Source organism: Carassius gibelio, chromosome A2 (genome assembly GCF_023724105.1).
Source record: "Carassius gibelio isolate Cgi1373 ecotype wild population from Czech Republic chromosome A2, carGib1.2-hapl.c, whole genome shotgun sequence".
NCBI classification, from domain to species: Eukaryota; Metazoa; Chordata; class Actinopteri; order Cypriniformes; family Cyprinidae; genus Carassius; species Carassius gibelio.
In genome coordinates, this window is record NC_068372.1 from 5,478,883 (window position 1) to 5,498,948 (window position 20,066).

The 20,066-nt window shown below is 39.6% G+C and overlaps 1 protein-coding gene across 2 annotated transcripts in view; it reads right to left on the reverse strand.

Moving 5' to 3' along the window:
* Positions 1-2,386: 2,386 nt before the first annotated feature.
* The window catches only part of zyg11l (zyg-11 family member, cell cycle regulator, like), a 220,955-nt gene continuing 203,275 nt past the window's right edge, over positions 2,387-20,066 (reverse strand). The window contains exons 1-15 of one of the 2 annotated variants that reach the window (XM_052610751.1): positions 13,201-13,432; positions 12,214-12,385; positions 11,368-12,140; positions 10,055-10,195; positions 9,079-9,255; positions 8,845-8,909; positions 8,670-8,769; positions 8,342-8,392; positions 7,521-7,682; positions 5,762-5,809; positions 4,594-4,797; positions 4,445-4,497; positions 3,678-3,775; positions 3,400-3,549; positions 2,387-2,726 (exon numbers count right to left, since the gene is read on the reverse strand). In XM_052610751.1, coding sequence (XP_052466711.1) covers positions 2,710-2,726; positions 3,400-3,549; positions 3,678-3,775; positions 4,445-4,497; positions 4,594-4,797; positions 5,762-5,809; positions 7,521-7,682; positions 8,342-8,392; positions 8,670-8,769; positions 8,845-8,909; positions 9,079-9,255; positions 10,055-10,195; positions 11,368-12,140; positions 12,214-12,385; positions 13,201-13,203 — 2,214 coding nt within the window. In that variant the 5' untranslated portion in view covers positions 13,204-13,432 and the 3' untranslated portion in view covers positions 2,387-2,709. Of the gene's footprint in view, positions 2,727-3,399; positions 3,550-3,677; positions 3,776-4,444; positions 4,498-4,593; positions 4,798-5,761; positions 5,810-7,520; positions 7,683-8,341; positions 8,393-8,669; positions 8,770-8,844; positions 8,910-9,078; positions 9,256-10,054; positions 10,196-11,367; positions 12,141-12,213; positions 12,386-13,200; positions 13,433-20,066 lie in introns of those variants that run through there. The other variant, XM_052610758.1, reaches the window with a different exon arrangement.

Consider the following 20,066-nt stretch of genomic DNA (forward strand, 5'->3'; position numbering starts at 1 on the left):
GTTACAGAAGATCACTGAAATCTTCATATTTTATCATGCAGAATGTAATTCATGATTCATTCCAAGGCTTCATTTATTTGATCCAAAATACAGCAAAATCAGTAATATTGTGTAATATTTTTACAATTTTAAATCACTGTTTTCTATTTGAATATATTTTAAAATGTAATTTATTTTTGTGATCAAAGCTGAATTTTCAGCATCATTACTCCAGTTCAGTACTCTTCAGTGTCACGTGATCCTTCAGAAATGCTTTTCACTGCAACTGTACTTTTCACACTATTTTTTTTTTTTTTTCATTGCTGGCTTATTTTAGGGAAAGTGTAGTGAATAAGAGACCTTCAAGAGACCAACATCCCTGGTCCACCACAGTATCAAATTTTTGCCAGGTAGGCGGATACATGTTGGATATGTTATAGTAACGGTATGGCTATAGTTTCTTATAATCTGGAACTGAGTTGGACATAATTACTTAAATTAGCTATATTTCAAAAAAGTTTGTCAAAAATACTTGACTCATTGCTCACCTTCCCCTCTTCTCAATGTCATTCATAATCATGCTAACCAAATAATACAAATAAGCTTATAAAACCAAAAAGAATAGCTAAAAAAGAGAATATATATAATTGATATAAAAAAGCAAGGGGGGTGCCCTTTTTCAGTTTCAGCACATGCCCCTCAAAAGGTGTGTGCACGGCCCTGACGGCGGTACTTTCATGCATCTGTTTTGTCTGATAGGACACCAAGGCAACAAGACACAACAAGCACAGAGTGGTTTCAAAGGGTTTGGTGGATTATTGGTTGTTTGTTGACACGCATAAAAACATTCTGGGTACAATTTCTTTAGTAGGGGTGTAAAAACACATTAGTGATTCTGATCATGTAAATTCTATGCACTGATAAAAAAAATGAAAGGCAAAGTTCACTCAAATGCAAGTGCTCTAATTATTTACTCATCGTCATGTTACACAGCCATATTTCCAAGCGGCTCTCTTCCATTCAGTAGAAATGAATGGAGACATTCTGTTGAAACACAAGATCCCAAGTAGATGGGGATAAAAGTAATTTGGTCTTAATGGGATACTCTCATCATTTACTCACCCTCATACCCTCCCAGATGTATTACCTTCTTTTCTCCTTGAATGTTAAAAAAATAAAAATTAATTCATCCGAGTTCATATAATACAAATGGATGGGTCTCTCAAAGCTGAAGCTTCAAAAACCACACAAAGTGAACATGACTGAACTCCATAAAACCCCAAATGCTGAATCAATGTCTTCTGACAAAAAACGATAGGTATGTGTGAGAAAAATACTAATATTTGAAAAAATATTTAACTTTGTAAACTACGCTCAACAGAAAAAGGTACAAAAGAGCTGTCACTGTACTACTCAGACTCTCGAGGCAAAAGCAACTGTTTATTCTCATGAAAAATGACCAGTTTTTGGTTATTTATATGTACTGTTAAGCAGAGCTTACATGCTGGGATTGTCTCCAACATCCCAACGATCCCACAGAGGACAACCAGTTTAGAGAATGGATGGATGTTTGAGAGCCGAGGGTAAATTGCTGTGGGAATACTGTGGGACATTTCAGAAAATAAGATGAACTTACCGCCACACCTTGCTCACTGGAAGAGTTAGTTCAATCCACCTTCTCTTGGCAACCCAGACTACCCAATCCAAATAACTTGCGCAATACAGACTTAAAGGAATAGTTCACCCAAAAATGAAAAGTAAGAAGTACCCCTAAAGTAATAAATATCTTATTTTGTGTTCCGGAGATGAACAAAGGTCTTACTGTTTTGCAATGACTGGAGGGTGAGTAATACATGACAGAATATTCATTTTTGGGTGAACTATCCCTTTAAGGCTGGAATAGAGTACATGAGTTTTAAAATCTGAAGGGATTTTAAAATGCTTGGCATCATACATTTACCGAACAGCCACAAATGGAAAACTGGTCATTATACGCTTCCAGACTTTCAAGTTGTTTCGATCACAACAAACTCACGCAGATACATGTGCACTGTTGCTAGAAGCAGCATGACAAATGAAAACTAAATTTCAAATCAGCTGTAATTAACAAATGTTTGATATCCTCTGGCTGGATGGATTCAGCTAAAAAAACTGATTCTGTGAGCATCATATACAATGTGATTTTCTGTAAATTGATGGAAAATATGGGCAAAAATTGTGTAATGTATTCCAGGCTTAAGTTGAAACCCAATACTTGCATTAAAAAAAAACAGGTCACAATTGAAGGAAACTCTAATGTAGCCTCTGAAGTTTTCTTGTCATGATTCCTGGTTTCATGGTAACAGCTATTTGTCTGATTGGTGGAAACATGAGTTTTTGAGTAGTAAAGAAGTTGAAACTCACCAAAGTATATGCAAAGTTTTTTTATTTGGTCTGTTTGAACATCCTGGCCAACCGTGCACAGCAAGACTGGCTCCATCAGTGGGGTGAGTTTGGGGCAGGACTATGTGTTTGTCTGACCAATAACAAGAGTGTTTGAGGAACCAATCACTTTTTCACAAATATCAAACTTTAATAATAAACTGAAAGAAAAAAATCCAACATTATTTCTCTTAATTTAAGCAAAATAAATGTTTTAATGACCAAGCAAAGTGTTTGTGCTCTTTTGTTGAATCTAAAATGTTCTGAAATGGCACATCCCTTTATGAATCCATCGTTTTTTCTGTGACGTCAATGAAAATCCTCCTCTAGAAAAAGCATAGACCAAACAAGAAAAGAAAAATCAATGGACATGTTACCAAACAAGAAAATCAGTGTTCTGAAATTCTGAAAATACAGATATTTAAAGGTGCAGAATGTAATATTCAAATGGGGAATGTGATCCAAGTTTAAAATACTGGAGAGTTGTTTGAACCCTCCTCCTCAGCACACGGGTTGCCAGATTGAGGAGAAATTAGTGCAACTGACGATGGAAGAAGACGAGCATTACACCTTGAGTTGTTGAGTTTTCTCAATTTTCCTCTGGTCACAGAGCTTTCTAGAACGATCCCTAGGCTTTTTAGGTCAGGTGGTTTGCCCGCTTTCATGGCTGCAATATGTTGTGTTTTCCACTAAAAGGCAACCCAGGGTGTTGAAATACTCTTGAGTAGATCGGCATTGGGACCAAAACAAAAACAGATGTTCTGACACAGAACTCACATTTCACAGTAGAACAACTGCCTGTAGCTTTCAGGGAACAAGCATGTTTTCTAAACACATTATGGCATATTTATGCTTCAGTAAAGTCAAAAAATGACATACAGCACCTTTAAGCGATGTATTATCAATCTGACAAATAGCACGGAGCAACATTAACAAGAAATGATCGTAGCAGTGTGGTAATTTATTTAACCTGCTTTATGATGTCAGCACGTGTTGTACCTGATCTTGTGGGATGACAGTTAAGCTCCAGGATCTTCAGGATGTTTTCTGTCAGACTCTTTACATCACTGTGTGTGTCTGCATGTGAGCTCAGGACCCGCAGTATGTCTGTTCCTCCTTCACTCTGAAGCATATCACAGTACTGAGGGGCTACAACAACCACAGCACACCATTATCATGACTTACTTTCTTCACTTAGATCTGTGAAAAGCAACAGCAAAAATAACAAGGGTTTGCTGTGTATTCCAAGCACAAAGTCTCTCTCAGTTTTTTCCTACCGTTTTTTCGGCAGACAAACTGTATGGCCCAGAGAGCCCAGAGCTGAACACCGGGACACTGAGAGACGTGCAGCAAAGGATAGAAGGGCTGGAACGTCCTGAAAGAGAAAGACCTGTTCAAATACATTTAGCTTTGAAAAGTGTTGCTGCTTTGTTAAATCAATAGCTAATAGATAAAAGAGTTCAGCACTACACACTCTAGTCCAGAAGGTGGTGTTAGTTGATGAGGATGAGCTCTTTTGAACAAACAGTTTGCTGAATTTGCCAATACATTTTCTTATAATATGCATTTTTATGCTTCTGATGATCTTTTAAAAGTGTAAGCAAAAAGATTCTAGTGACTTTTAAAGGAATAGTTCACCCCAAAATATCTTGCAGAACGGACTGAATGTATGCTTCCCATGATCCTTTTTCATCAAAAGCTTCTGCACATATGCTTGAAATTATTTTTTTTTGGACAAATATACACATAGAGTGTGCCTACACTTCAAAGTCTTTCAAAAAATGTAAATGTTAAGAAAAAAAATGTTTTTCACTAAAAAAGTACCATACACAATGAATCATATTTTAATCGTGAGTTCTGCTTCATTAAGCACAACGGTCTGGAATATTTGGCCGCTGTTTATTATTAATACTGAAAATGTTTCATTTGGCATTTGCTTTATCTTACAAACAAACAAAAGATTAGATGTGTTCTTTTGCATGAGTTATTGTATACTATTAAATATAGTACAATCAGTATAAAGTATACATATTAAGACACTTACCGATATGAAACCATTGCATGCTCAGGAGAACTCCATGACAGGACAGAAGAGTGCTAATAGTGAAATAGATTTAACACATGTAGAGTTGAGACACATTAACAAACAACACATGCATATGAACACACACACACACACACACACACACACACCAGTTTCTCCTGCACGGTGCTGTGCAGCTCAGCGTCCAGACCCCACTCCGGCCCCCTGACAGAGACCAGATGAGCCAGGATCCCTCCAGCAAAGTAACTGATGTCCACCTCCACCACTGGGTCCATCAGGAGTGAGAGAATGTGCTCCACCAGATCCTCATTCATCAGCTCCATCCGCAGCTCCTCCACCTCTGCTACATTATTCTGGAGCACAGAGAGAGGACAAGACGCGCTCATTTCAGGGTTGAGCAATCTACTCGTATTTTAAAACTCATACACTTCTAGAACATAATAATAAAATCCACACAATTGCACTTGTTGAATTAGACCCTGATCTGATTTTTCTTGCAGAACTTGTGATAAAAGGTAGCACAAATAAAGCAGGATACGGTTTTTATATCTAAAGGTTTCAAAAAGGCTCAATTCATCACCATTGGTTAATAGATTTAAGGTGCATTAAAACTGAACAATTTATATCATCCAGATTAATGGTAATTATCGTTTGTTAAATCGTGTTCACAACACATTAATGTTTCAATTATATAACTTTAAATGTATGTGCAAATGTACTTTAATAAATATCATTATTCGTTATTAACCTAATAACTACCTTCAATCTAAAATGTAAAGGGATTGTTTTTTTAGACATATTTAGAACATTAATGTAAAGTGGAACTCTTCCCAAATTTATCAAAACTCACAATACAGCTCCAATAGTGCTTTATTCAGTCATAATAATGTCAAATAATGGGGGCCAGATCCACACCAATTACTGGGAGATATCTGTAAGTGTAATCTTTAAGAAATATGCTTTAAAAACTGCCCTTCCACTCCTGTTAGGATAATAAAAAAAAAAGTTTTATCTCCACTGTACCGCTTACCTTACACTATCAACAAGCAACCAATACTACAATATTAACACACCAAACTACAATGGTTTATCACTTTTTTTTTTAAAGACTTCAAAACAAATAACTACAGTAAAACTGTGTAATTCAACTATTGTTCAACTTGCTCAACGCACTGCATCATGGGTCATTTTAAGTTCATTTAGACTTGTTTGTGACCAAACGTGGTCATGTCAGAGTGGGTGAGGTGTAATCTATTACCTTCCACCAATTTTACCATTGATCAAAAAATACATTGACCAAACATAAAACACGTTTACCAGAAGACCCAGGAGCTTCTGCTGGATGGAGGACTCTGAATAATAAGACTGTGGAGGAGAAGAGAAGAGAGGGATGAGAAGATACAGGACATTAATAACCACTTTAAGGGACAGTTCACACAAAAATTAAAATCCTGTGACCAATTACTCAACCTCAAGTCATTCCAAACCTATTTGAGTCTCGGTCTTCTGTGGAACACCATAATCACCTTTATCATATTTTAATAAATGTCTCAGCCCATACAATGGAGGTCAAAATATGTTCTTTAGTGTTTCACAGAATAAATAAATTCATACTGGACTGGGATGGCATGAGGGTGAGAAAATGATGATTAAATGGTGACAAAAGACTGTTTCTATGTGCCACTATACGTAAGCCATCCTCCATATCAATGAACATCCCCTCTCTCTTATTCTCACCTGTGAAAGGTTTTCTTGTTTTTTCGGGATTTTATTTTTTTTATTTTTTTTTTATTTTTTGAGTTTTTACAACCATCAGTTGTGCTGAATTGTGGCGTCTTCAAATATCAATCGATTATTATGGTGAATGGCGTCAAGTTGACCGGTAAAGATATGTCTAAGTTCTCTGAGCTTTCGAATGCTATACATATCTATGGTCATAGCTCTCTTTTTAAACAGCTCTGAGAAACATGTGCCTTGCTGCTACGAGACACATGACAGATGTAAATAATATGTAAATGACAGAAGGCCAGTTTTTTAAGCACAACATGTGTTCTAAAATCAGCTCAAAATATTAAAGGGGTCATCGGAAGCCCATTTTCCAGAAGCTGATATGATTCTTTAGTGTCTTAATGAAAAGTCTGTAACAAAGTTTGGTTAAAATGTCTCAATGGTTGTGTAAAACGCTGTCAGAAACAGCTCTTCTCAGAGCAATCCGTTTTGGAGCACTTTCCTTTAAATGTTAATGAGCTCTGCTGACTCCGCCCCTCTCTTTCAGCTGCTTTCAAAGAGAATGTTTATTTTAGCCTCATCCATCATGAAACTTGCTAATTAGCACATTATTAGGAAAGGCGATTTACAAAGATGTATTAAAAAAAACGTATAATCGTGTGTTGGTGAAGCTGGATCACGAATGGTTTGTGCAAAGATAGACACATTTAGGTAGATCGGAGGCACATTCCCTTCAGAAACAAATGTAATCCACTGTGTCTTCAGCGGCTCAGATATCAGGAGTAAATGATGACTGCTATGTTCATTATTATATACAACAACAGAACACCTCAATCGCTTAGGAGTCATTCATGAGTACATCTGCTCCGGCAGGTGAAACAAGGGTTAACTGATGACACTCACTCAGGGGGCGGAGCTAATGTAAGACAATAGTCCACTCTGTGCTGAAACGCTACTGTCAATCAAACTATCGTGGGAGGGGCCTGTCTGTGTGACATCACACAGACAGTCATTTGAGATCGGAGATTGATTTGAGAAAGAGGTAAAGATTTAACAGGATTAAAAAAAAACACACTGGGTGGATTTTTATCATTATAATAGGGTGGTTGTGTACACACACTGCCAACACACATTCCAGTTAAAACAACTTGTTAAAGTGAGTGTAGTATTCGATGACCCCTTTAAGCCTGTTTGTTATCCCTAATGAGAGTCTGAAGCTAAAAATCTTCTGTCTTTGTCCTTCATACACTAGACGATTTTCTATTAAAATCTCAAATGTTGCAAAAATGTAGTGTAGTATATTCCAGCCTTTAGCTGTTTGTGTGTGTGTGTGTGTGTGTGTGTTCACCTCCAGCAGCTCCATGTAGAGCTCTATTCCTTGGCACTGAATGAAATGGCGACACGCGGTGGGCGTCTCATCTGTCAGGTTCCACAGAGCACTCAATGCAAACTTCAGAGTGGAGTCCACTACACCCAGAGAAGCCTTCTGCTGGACGATACTCAAGAGCTGCTTTACTTCCACAGAGAGGGGAATAAATGCATTGGTTTGGTCTACTCATGCATCCATCTGTCCATTCAGTCATTTACAATAGACTCAATAACCATTTACATATCCTACAATACTTAGGGAACACAGAGAACACACTGCATGTGACAGTACAGGCCACATGAAATGGTTTGAAGAACCAGTGCTGATGCATTTGCTGAAGTAAATGTGTTGTGGGACATATTAAATGCCTGTGCTTTTTTAACAACTTAAGATTGCATTACAGTCTGGTATGACTTGCTGTTTGCTATTAATAGACAGGCAGTATTAGGTGGGGGGACTTTCTCATTCTATATTTTATTGGATGAACAATTTAATTTGACACTGAATCCTTATGAGAAAGACTGTAAAAAGCATATATTTTCTGAGCCATTTCGTCAGCTTCCTGTGGTACACTAGTATAGAGATGGCTTTAAAGCTTACAGACATAAACTAAAAACCACAAACTCCCATTTTGATGACCATTTAACCCTCACACGCTTTCCCAAAAATGCTAGTTAACATTATTGCATTGGATTAAAATTTCCACTTGCGATGTCACAGCATGCAAAAACATTTCTTAGAAATATCTTATGCTATATTATTACCAAATAAAACCACTTGTGAAGAAAAAAAGCCTTTACCTTCATTATATACGCCTCTGCACCCAGTTCTGCGATCTCTTCTGTGCTCAACTGCAATTAAGTGTGAGAGAGCCTTTTACTCATTACTGGTGTATCAAAGATTAAAATGATATCATAGATTTTTGTTCATATAAGCAGAAGTCCATGGCGATATATTTGCATAATGCATATATACGTCTATCACTACTTTTTTATTTATTTTTGATTTCACTTGCTAAATGAATATATAGACCTCTATTTCTAATAACACTGTCGTTCATAACAAACCAGCATAGTGTCAAAGTGAGTCCTGGTGCTAGACACTGAATGCTGGTGTTGATGTAATGACCTTAGACACCAGTATGGAGACAACAGCCACCGCCATTCTCTGCACCGTCTGGTCTTCATGATTCCCCAGCATCATCATTATCAGCTTAGCAGCTTCGTATCTACAGGGGTCGAGATGCATCACTTCAACACTGTACCTAACAACAAGTGCACTGAGGAAATGTGTGTGGACTGACCTGTCAAATGGTGCGACCTGTAAGATATGATCACTGCAAAGAGTAAGCAGGCAGTTCTTCTGCAACTAAAAGTAGAACGAAAATGGTTTAAATATTGATACTAGGACCATAGAGGAAAAATAAATACTGTGGAAGTCAGTGGACACCAGCAACTGTTTAGCTGTCCACCGAAGAAAGAAACTCAGAGAGATTATCTCAATGGCTGAAACGTCCCTTTAATCTTTATGGATATACCTGCTCTTGGTTTGGGAAGTTCTTCATGGCTGTAAGAAGCTGCTGAACTACATTTCCCAGCAGGCGTAAGGGCATCCCCAGCACCAGCTCCTGTACGGTCAGGTTAAACACACACGCAGAGGCCACGAGCTGAACTTGCAGAGAACCTGTGTGGTGTTGCATTGCAGCAAGTACCAACTGAAACAGGAACACACACATCGGACATTGTATGTAAATGGCATGCATTTTTAAAAATGAGCCAAGATCTTTTACCTTAAAGGGAAGTTTAAGAGCATTGTTTATGATGTAATTTAAACTATGCTATCTTACAAAAACTTCACTTAGAGTAAGTTGCATGTCTAAAATCTAGTGGATTAATGACATGAATATAAATATATATATTAAAACTACTGCATTGCTTATTTACATTTTTAGAAACTGTTGTCTGCCACATCAAAGTCACATGGTGCGACCAAAAACTCATGTGGTGCAACCACATACAGACAGCACCAGGAAATGACCTTATTAACAACACCGACGCAAACCCTCATGACTGTGTATGAGTGTCAATAAGCCTTGTAGTACATCAGGTGCTAAGACGTTTTTATGACAAGGCAAGGTTAGTTCAGGTTGTCTTGTGGTGTGACCCTTCATAAATGTGAGGATAGTCATAATTTCATGATATTTAACAAAATGAATTAATGAAAATAAAGAAAATAATGTTAAGGATGTGTAAACTTGCATGCATTCAAGATTCAAGAATCTTTTTCTCAGTGTAAACTTTTCATTGAAATGTTATTTTTTTTTTTAAATCCCCAAAATTTTAAACCAACATAACCACAAAAATGTGCATTTCTCAGAAAGTTTTAAACTAGATTGCTCTTTGTCTCGATCGCTATCACTCAGGTTTGTCCACTGATCCAGCCTAACTTTCTAGTTTTTAGTCCGCAGGTACAGATCATCAGATTATCATCGGCTAAAGAAGATATTTTCGTACCTTTAAGATGTGTGGCTGAGGTTCTTCCGTGTCACTGGTGTGACTGTAGAGATGTGCAAGGACCTCCCGTATGAACCTCTCTCGCTTGCTGTATCTCCTCAAGGCCTCACACAGCTGGGTTACACTGGACTCTCCAGCCACCTGCATGTGATCACAAATTAGCAGAATCTGCTGTTCGGATTTAATCTGCTGTCTAGAACTGAAACTACATTAATAAGCATAAAAATGCATTTTCTGCGTGCTGAGATCATACCTAAGCCATGCAAACTCTTGAATCCGAAAAGTGTTAAAATGCCTTTCTGCACTTTCACTGGAGTGTTCACTGACTGACTCTGAAACATGATCCTCTGTCTCTGTCTTTAGTCTCAACTTTAGTACAAATCTAATATTTTCCATTTTGATATTTTTTCGGAGACAGGAAGCTAATCTTTGCTTTTGCTGTGAGTATTTTGGTGCTCAAACTCATTACGTTGAAACAACAGAAACAGACATTACATTAGAGTTCCTGCAGGTCTCATGGAGGTAGATTTAAGACTTTTTAAGAAGAAAAATTAAGGAATAAATCGAATGGAACCCAATACGCCAATATAGTCTTGTATAAGCAATAAAGTTTGAACATACAACTTCCAGTAGAGCTGCTTTTTTAATACATATTATAAAACAAAATAAAAAAATACAAATAAATAAATACATTAAAATAATTAAAAAGCCTTGTTTTCCAGTGCATATGATTCTTAAATCACGATGCATTTCCTTGAAAAGCAAAATGACATGAGATAAGAAGTCTTGTTTTTTAAGAGAAATTGATCAAAATGAAGTGAGTTTATGACTAAAAGACGAATAAACAGTTTTCATTCGCCACGGACAGATGTTTATTCTTATTTTAAGCATAAACTCACTTCATTTTGATCAGTTTCTCTTAAAAACAAAAGTTAATTCATAAATGTAAATCTATCTTGATATAAGGATGTTTAGATATCTGAACTAGAAAACAAAAATAGGAAAAAAGAGATTTATTTCTTGAATTTAAGACTTTTTGTAGGCCTTAATTTGCGGAAGGGCAAACTAAAATTATTTTAAGACCCGCAGAACCCTGTCAAATGCACATTTTGAAATCATAACATCATATCTTCTATATCTCAGCAAAAACATAATTTGCAACTTTATATTTTTTGTTGTCAAATGCAACCCTTTTAGGCACAGTCCGAAGCCCAGCGATGAAAGCGGACAACTTACAAGTGACCTCTAACATCCAAAGATCAGGGGAAACTGGATTCCCCAATTCATGATTTGTGAAAGTGTGCGACTCTGACCTTCAGATGTCCGTCTCCAGACAGCAGCTCAGAGCCTCCTGCTCCGGTGCACAGCAGCCCCACGAACCTCAGCCCCGGACGCACCTCCACAAAGGCTCGGATGGCAGCGTCGCTCACACCTCTCCAGCCGGACACGTCCAGCGACACGAGCTGAGGAAGCATCCCTGGACGCTCCAGCAGCTGCTGCACCAAACCGTCTCTGTCCTCTACCAGCCTGTCATTAGAGATGTCCAGGTGCCTCAGCGAACGCAGCTTGGAGAGCACTGAGATGAAGCTGGAGGTCGGCATCTCCATCTTCTGCAGCCCGTGCGCCGTCAGCGACAGAAGCCGTGACTGACAGTGCAACAGAGGTGTGAGGTCCGTGATGTTTGTGCCGGAGATATCCAAGCTCTCCAGCATGGGGACGGCACAGATATCCTCCAGACCTCTGTCATCCAGATCCGTCCAGGCCAGAGAGAGCTTCTTCAGGCCCCGGAGCATGCTGAAGGAGGCCTGGAGCGACTCCGTCCCTGCTTCCCCGTACAGACGCAGGCCGTCCATCAGCAGCGTCTGGAGGCCCTGTCTGCAGAGCTTGTTTGAGGAGAGACCGTGGAGAACATCTGAGATCGTCACATCGCTGTGTATATGTGAAGCGTTGAGCTCTTGGAGCTTGTGAGGGCAGAGAGAACGTCTGAAGGCCTCGGCTGAGAGCTGCGAGGACTGGACGTTTGCACGGCGCAAACGCAGGTGCTCCAGATTCTGGAAGATGCCTACGGTTCGGTCATTGAGGACACCTGAGAGAAACAGATCAGAACATCATGTAACAGAGAACATGCATGATACATCACGTACAGCGAGCAATCGTACCCTCATCAGCCATTCTGTGCAGCAGCTGATCGGCCAGCTCTTGAGGAAACACAGGGCAGCGGTGGAAGTGCAGTGACCCGTCCTCTTGAGCCACACAAAGCACTTCCACATTGTGACACACCCAGGACATGCTGATGTCTGTCAGGGAGGAAGGACCTTCTGCATCCTGAAACTAAATCAACATGCAGATACAATATATAATAAATAAAATAGCATAAAAAATAAACACTATCTATCTATATAACTGTAAAGCTCAAAGAAATATTTTTTTTTAATTAAAAATATACTATATTTGAACCTTTGTACACCAATATATATAGACCAAAGAGTATATATATATATATATTAAATTAAATAAATAAATAAATAAAAAATGTAAAAAAAATTAAATGTATGCATTTAGCAGACGCTTTTATCCAAAACGACTTACAGTGCATTCAGGTTATCAATTTTTTCCTTTTTATTTTTTCCTATATATATATATATATATATATATATATATATATATATATATATATATATATATATATATATATATATATATATTAATCAGGGTCAAGAAAATACATTTCCAATTTAAGCTTATTCCAGATTTACATTTTCAATTTTATGCTCTATTTATTTTTATTCAAATGTGTCATATGCTTGATGTATTTTCTTGGAAATAAATATGTGAAGGGCAACATATCTTTTGTTAAATGCTTAATATATTAAAGATATTTTTTAAAGATATGCAAAAATGGATATATTGCATGTCAGCTGGGAATATGATTTATGTATTTGGCACTTTTGAGGTTTCTGAATTTACAGTGGTATATTCTGCACAGTTACTGTAACACTGTAAAAGGAACTGAAAGATTACACGTAATAAATGTGTAATCTTAATAAATTTAGTATTTAGTTTCACTTTAGTTTAAGTTTTTTTAGATCACTTTATCTCTTACACACCCTGTAGCCTGTTAGTGAGAAGAACATAAAGTAACTCACCATTATAACCGTGATGAGACAGTACACCGTTCAGTTGGCTTTTCTCTTCTAAACGAATAATCTTATTACTGCAGCTAACGTCGAGCTCTTAAAGAAGAGCTATTCTTGGAAGAAAAACACAACACTGCTAGTCCAGTTAGCGTTCAGTTACGAGTTTTCACACCGCGACTGTCGCTCGCTGTTTATTTGTGATTATAAAACTAACGAGTAACATGAAAGTCTTGACAGCTGATCACGCGTGGTGGGCGTGTCTTCAGTGACGCAAGGAACGGCCGTTTATTAGGGTGGGCGTGTCTTCAGGGAGAGAAGCCCTTAGCGCAGACTTTTGATTGGTTCTCGTCAAACGTCATTAAAACGTCTCTCCATAAATACAGCAAGCAGCACACGCAAAGTGGATGCTGTTTAAGCGAAGTATACCACTGTTATCATACTTCCTTCGAAATACTAGTTACTGATATTACTGTTGGCACAATAAAACAGTTAATTTACATATGGGCCTTGCTTTTAAAGTCCACATGAAATCAAAATGGACTTTATTTACTTTACTAGCGGTAAACTCTTGATGTAAACAATTAATTTGTGCAAATTAATCTGCTGTTTAATTTGCAAAAAAAAAGAGAAGAAAAATAAAGTCTTTGTACTCTTTAATCAATTATAAAATCATAATAAAAAAATGTTATTAAAAGAATGACAGTAGTATTGCTTGCACTTTATTTTACAGTGCGTGTACTTACATGTAGGCTACTTATAGTGTACTTACAGTGTATTTATCTAAGAATGTTCACAAGTGTTATAGACAACAAAATAAAGATTTTCTTCAAATTTAACATATGAGAAAGTATTTATTTATTTATGGATTTATTTAAATATAGAGGACAAATCTATACATATAAGTATTTGATGTGTACAAGTACAAAGTGTTTTACACATACTCTTTTTTTTTCTTGTATATTTATTATTTTGTCAGGTGTTGTGTATCAATATGAAATGATGATGTCACTGTGCTGTAAACTCTCACGTATCTATTTGTGTCAGGTAATGTAGATATAAATACATCATGTAAACTGTTGTTTGTTTTCAGGTCATCACACTCAGTGTTTGCATATAGACTTGGAGTGGGATGTTTATTATATTCTCCAGCTTTATTAACTCTCTGCCATGCATTTGTATCAAGAACTGAAATTGTGTTACGTTAATTTGGTGTACTCTTTATTGTCATAACAATTTAATTTCTTACATTTTCTGGCTCAACATCATTCCTAAAACAACAGTATACCAAATATACTTTGTGGAAGGATATGCATGGTATAAAATGACTTTTGATCCTAAATAACACTTTGATCTGATCTAATGACGATGGACCATTTATTCCACTTACACCACAAACCTTATGGTTTCCACATCAAAACACCAAAGTGTTACTTATCTTCCAGTAACTCCAACAGTGAGCTAAAACACTGATAAAACTTCTATGCTGCCAAAATAAAGTGTGTCTGAAGCGTACTGAAGCATCAGCCCAGAGGTGTGTTTAGGATCCTTGAGTAATTATCAGAGAGCGGGTCACATGCTTTCCTAACAAAAACCCTCAAAAGACTAAACTTACGTCAGAAGGAACCACAAACAAAGCCCCCGGAGAGTTATTTTACTCCTGTAGTGTTTGTATTGGAATTGCATGTCCTCATTTGCAGACTGTGAGCTGTGTCAGAGACGTTACTTTATCAAACACCACATTCCTGCTCAGATGGAGCAGATGCAGACGCACATGCACATTATATCTCAATTCAGTGTATCTGTTGCATATTTTAAAGGAAACTTGGCTTGTTGGCTAAACAAAAACAGAAATGGGTCAGAATGTATTATTAAACAAAGACGCACAAGGCTGGGTTATTATAGTTTAAAAAAACTTAAATAAAAATTATTGTTACATGCAATAAAATGAACTATAATTGAGATCAAATAAAATATGTGCAACTTTTTATTTTAGTTAGTTGCCATGGTTAGATTATATTTAAATTGATGTACTGAAATAATAAAAAAGTACAACTGAAACTGAATAAATTAATAAAAACTACATAGACATAAAAAAACAGCTGAAGCAGTTAGTAATATATATAAAAAACATAATATTGTTTCTTTGTAAAATGTTTAAATGAAGCATCATAGTTATCGACGCATTTCAGATCTATTGTAGATTGCTCTATTATAAAAAAACTTAGACAGTTGTTTTATTATTATGCTTGTGGTTTCTATATTTGTATTTATTTTTTGGGGAAAAATAATATTTTATTTTATATAATAATATTAAATTGTATTTTTCTTGCTCAAATGTGTTAGAGGAGTTATAGACAACACACAGCGTTTCTCTTCAAAAGTGGCTTAAATTAATGCATTTTCTTGAATTTAAGTATATGGAGGGCAAAATATGCATTAACATGTTTTTTAAAAATGCAGTTATATATTTAAAATATATTTTCAAATACATACAAAAAATGGCCATATTCCTAGATAAAACACACACACACACACACACACACACACACACACATGTTACATATATATATATATATATATATTGTAACAGACACGGCAGGCTCCAAGACCAACCTATGACAGCGCACACCATCACTGAAATACTAATCACACCCACCTGCTCCTCATCCACATGCAATCAAGCCACTACCATAAAAACCACACACGCACTTAGTCACCATCCGGTCTCGTTCGCAACAAGGTCTATACCTACCTGCTTACTCTAAGGACTAACCCATTACTCTGCTAACCTATCTCCAGCGTCTCCCAGTCTCCATAATTTTCGTGTGTGTGTCCTCTACCTCCAGCGTCCTGTGTTCATGTCCTCCAGATCCCTTCTACTCTCCAGCCCCCAGCACTATATCCTCACATTCACTACCTGCTCCTCTGTGTTCTCCTGTTACTACAGTCTCCTGTCCCTGTGTATCGTAACAGAAGAACAGATCAAGACTGATCGGCACAAGCATGAGCCTCACGAACCCCTTCCAATACAAGACCTCGTTGATGCTTTGCGTTGCACCCTCACTACTCTCCTGAGATCCCCATCACCTGCGAGCACTTCCTGTAACAAAACCACACCTTCATCACCCGGCGTGCACGCCAGCCCCATGGCCAAGCCGGCGCCCTTCTCTGGTTCGGGGGAGGATTGCAGTGGATTCTTGCTCCAATGCTTGCTGGTCCTGGAGATGCAATCGCACTTGTACCCCACCGAGCGATCTAAAGTGTCCTTCCTGATTTCACAACTCCAAGGTAAAGCGCTTCAGTGGGCCGATTCAATTTGGACACAAAAACTCTTTCATCCAGTCTTATTCTAGGTTCGTTGACCATTTCCGAGAAGTTTTTGGCAGACCCACCTGGGATTCATCCATTGGTGAGAAACTTTATAATTTGAAACAGGGGAAAATACCTGTCAATGAACATGCTCTTAAGTTCAGGACTCTTGCGGCCACTTGCAGATGGAATGAGCAAGCCTTGCTGAACACCTACCATCAGGGATTTGATCCTTGAGTGCGGTTGCATCTCGCTGCATACGAGGACACCATCAGACTATATTTCCACTTCACCACTCGTATGCAGTTGTGCCTCGAAGAGCACCAGGGCCATTCGTACACCAACTCACCCCTCTGCCGTCCAGAGACCGTCAGCTCCCCAGAACCAGCCAGCTAACCCATGCTCATCGACTCAAACAGACTCTCTGCTGCAGAACGGCAAAGACCCAGAATATCTGTCTTTAGTGGATCTTTGGGGCATATCATCTCCATACTCCCCGTCCGTTCTCCTCGTCCCATCTTGAGTGCCATTCTCCCTTCGAGTATCAAATGAAACCACTCACCACTATAGTGACACTTACTGCCGCTTACATCTCTTTTCCAGTTTCTGCCCTCCTCGATTCTGGGTCAGCCGGCAACTTCATCTCCGGCACCCTCTGCCGCCAGCTCACTGCCTCGGCAACGCCGTAAGCCTTCCTGGTCCATTCAGTAACCGGTAAACCATTGAGTATAAGATGTATTCGTCGCAGTGTCGGTTCACTCACCCTCCAAACTGGACTACTTCACTTGGAGGAGATCCATCTGCTGGTTTTGGAGGAATCCACCGCTGACGTAATTCTAGGGCAGCCGTGGTTGGAGCAGCATAACCCTGTTATCTCATGGAAAACCGGCGAAGTCCTGAAGTGGGGTGAATCCTGTTTCCAGGGATGTCTCTCTGGATTCCCTGTTCCATCCAATCCATCCAGTCAACCTGCAAGCTCAACCCGACGGAGGTCAACTACAACATTGGCAACAGGGAGCTACTAGCTATCAAGCTGGCGCTGAAGGAGTGGACGCATTGGTTGGAGGGAGCCAAACACTCTTTCCTGGTTCTTACGGATCATAAAAATCTGGAATACCTACGCTTGGACAAGAGGTTAAACACCAGACAGGCCCGCTGGGCTCTATTCTTCACTCGTTTCAATTTCTCCATCTCATACCGACCGGGGGTCAAGAATGTCAAAGCTGACGCTTTGTCCCGGTGTCAACACTCCATAGGAAAACCTGGAGGAACCCGAAACCATACTTCCAGATATAGTAATCGTCAGTCCCATCACCTGGTCAACTGAGACTCTACCCTCCTCCAATCCTTCCACCAACACCTCGCCGGGTTTCCCCCAGGCTTGTAATACATCACCAGGACACGGCACACTCCACTCATCCACTAAGCTCACACAACACTTGGCACTGGCCACCCAGAGGTCAATGAAACCCTCTCACTGCTGAGGGAATGCTACTGGTGGACCAATATGGCATCGGACATCAGAAGGTACATGCAAGGATTTAAGAAATCCACCATCTCGAAGAGCCCACGCCATCTACCATCCGGCAAGCTCCTCTCTCTGCTCTTGGTCACATCTAGGGGTGGACTTCATAACTGACCTACCTCCCTCTGATAATAATACATGCATCCTCACTATTGTTGACCGGTTCTCTAAATCCTGTCGTCTTCCCCCCCTGAAAGGTCTGCCCATGGCCATGGAAACCACCAAACTGATGTTTAACCACGTCTTCCGTTACTTTGGCATTTCCGAGGACATCGTCTCCGACAGAGGCCCCCAGTTCATCTCCCAGGTTTGAAGAGCCTTCCATTCACTCCTAGGTGTGGCCGTCAGCCTGTCCTCTGGATACCATTCCCAGTCCAATGGGCGGATGGAGAGGAAGATACAGGAGATCGGCCGCTTCCTGCGTACCTTCTGCCATGGCCACCAGGACTCTTGGAACCAGTTCCTAGGGCAGGCAGAGTACTCCTAGAACTCCCTACGTCAACCTTCCACAGGACTCACTCCATTCCAGTGCATGCTCGGCTACCAGCCACCACTCTTCCCATGGTCAGGAGGGCCCTCAGACGTTCCATCTGTCGACTACTGGTTCCGAGAGAGTGAGAGGGTCTGGGACGCGGCCCACCACCAGCTACAACGGGCCCTATGTAGGCCCAGGATTACAGCCGACCTTCGCCGCTCTGACGCCCCAGCATCCCAACCTGGATAGAAGGTCTGGCTGTCAACCCATGACATTCACCTGCGCCTACCATGCCGCAAGTTGAGTCCCAGATTCATTTACCATCACCGAGCAGATCAACCCGGTCACCTTCAAACTCAACCTTCCCCCTGGGTATTGGATCCACCCCACATTCCATGTCTCACTCCTTAAACCTTACCATCCTTCTGTCTCCCTCTCCACAGAGCCTGGCGCAGCCGAAGTCCCCCTGCCTCTCCTCCTTGACAATGGAGCTGCCTACAAGGTTCACGACATCCTGGACTCCCAGCGTCGTGGTGGACACCTTGAGTATCTATTGGAATGGGAAGGATACGGTCCAGAGGAACGCCCATGGGTCCCACACAACGATATCCTGGATCCAAACCTACTAAACACCTTCCACTCCAATCACCCTGAAAGACCGGCTCCACGAGGAAGAGGACATCCACCAAGTCGTCGGGGTCCCCAGCCCTCAGGAGCGGGCCATGGGGAGGGGGGTACTGTAACAGACACGCCAGGCTCCAAGACTAACCTATCACAGCGCACACCCTAACCGGGATACTAATCACACCCACCTGCTCCTCATCCACCTGCAATCAAGCCACTCCCCTAAAAACCACACACACGCCATCATCCGGTCTCGTTCGCAACAAGGTCTATACCTACCTGCATACTCTAAGGACTAACCCATTACTCTGCTAACCTATCTTCAGCGTCTCCCAGTCTCCATCGTTTTCGAGTGTGTGTCCTCTACCTCCAGGGTCCTGTGTTCATGTCCTCCAGATCCCTTCTACTCTCCAGCCCCCTTACTATATCCTCACATTCATTACCTGCTCCTCTGATTGTGCCTAAATAAACTGTGTTCTCCTGTTAATACAGTCTCCTGTCCCTGTGTATCGTTATATATATATATATATATGTATATGTGTGTATGTATTTTCTGAAACATACTTAATGTTTCAGAAATTTTTGGCCTTATTGGTTGCTCTAAATGCCAGATAAAGGTTGTTATAGAAAGAAAAAAGAAAGATTATTAGAAAAAAATAGTACACATGACCCAATAGTGGAGACTTTGCCATCAAGGTAGTTTAGCACAAGTACAAACTGCTGTTTATTGAAAGTGATTTTTGATGGAAATATATTATAGGCATTTTAGGGAAAATCCAAAGTTCTCAGTAAAAGCAGTAAAGCTTACACAGCAGAACATCTATGAAACACAAGATAATTGCCTTAATTTACAGTATGTCAGTGTGGGTTTATTGTGTTTCTTTGTTACCTACAGCTATAGAAAAATAATGATAAGAGAGGAATTTGAGATTGGAAGAAAGA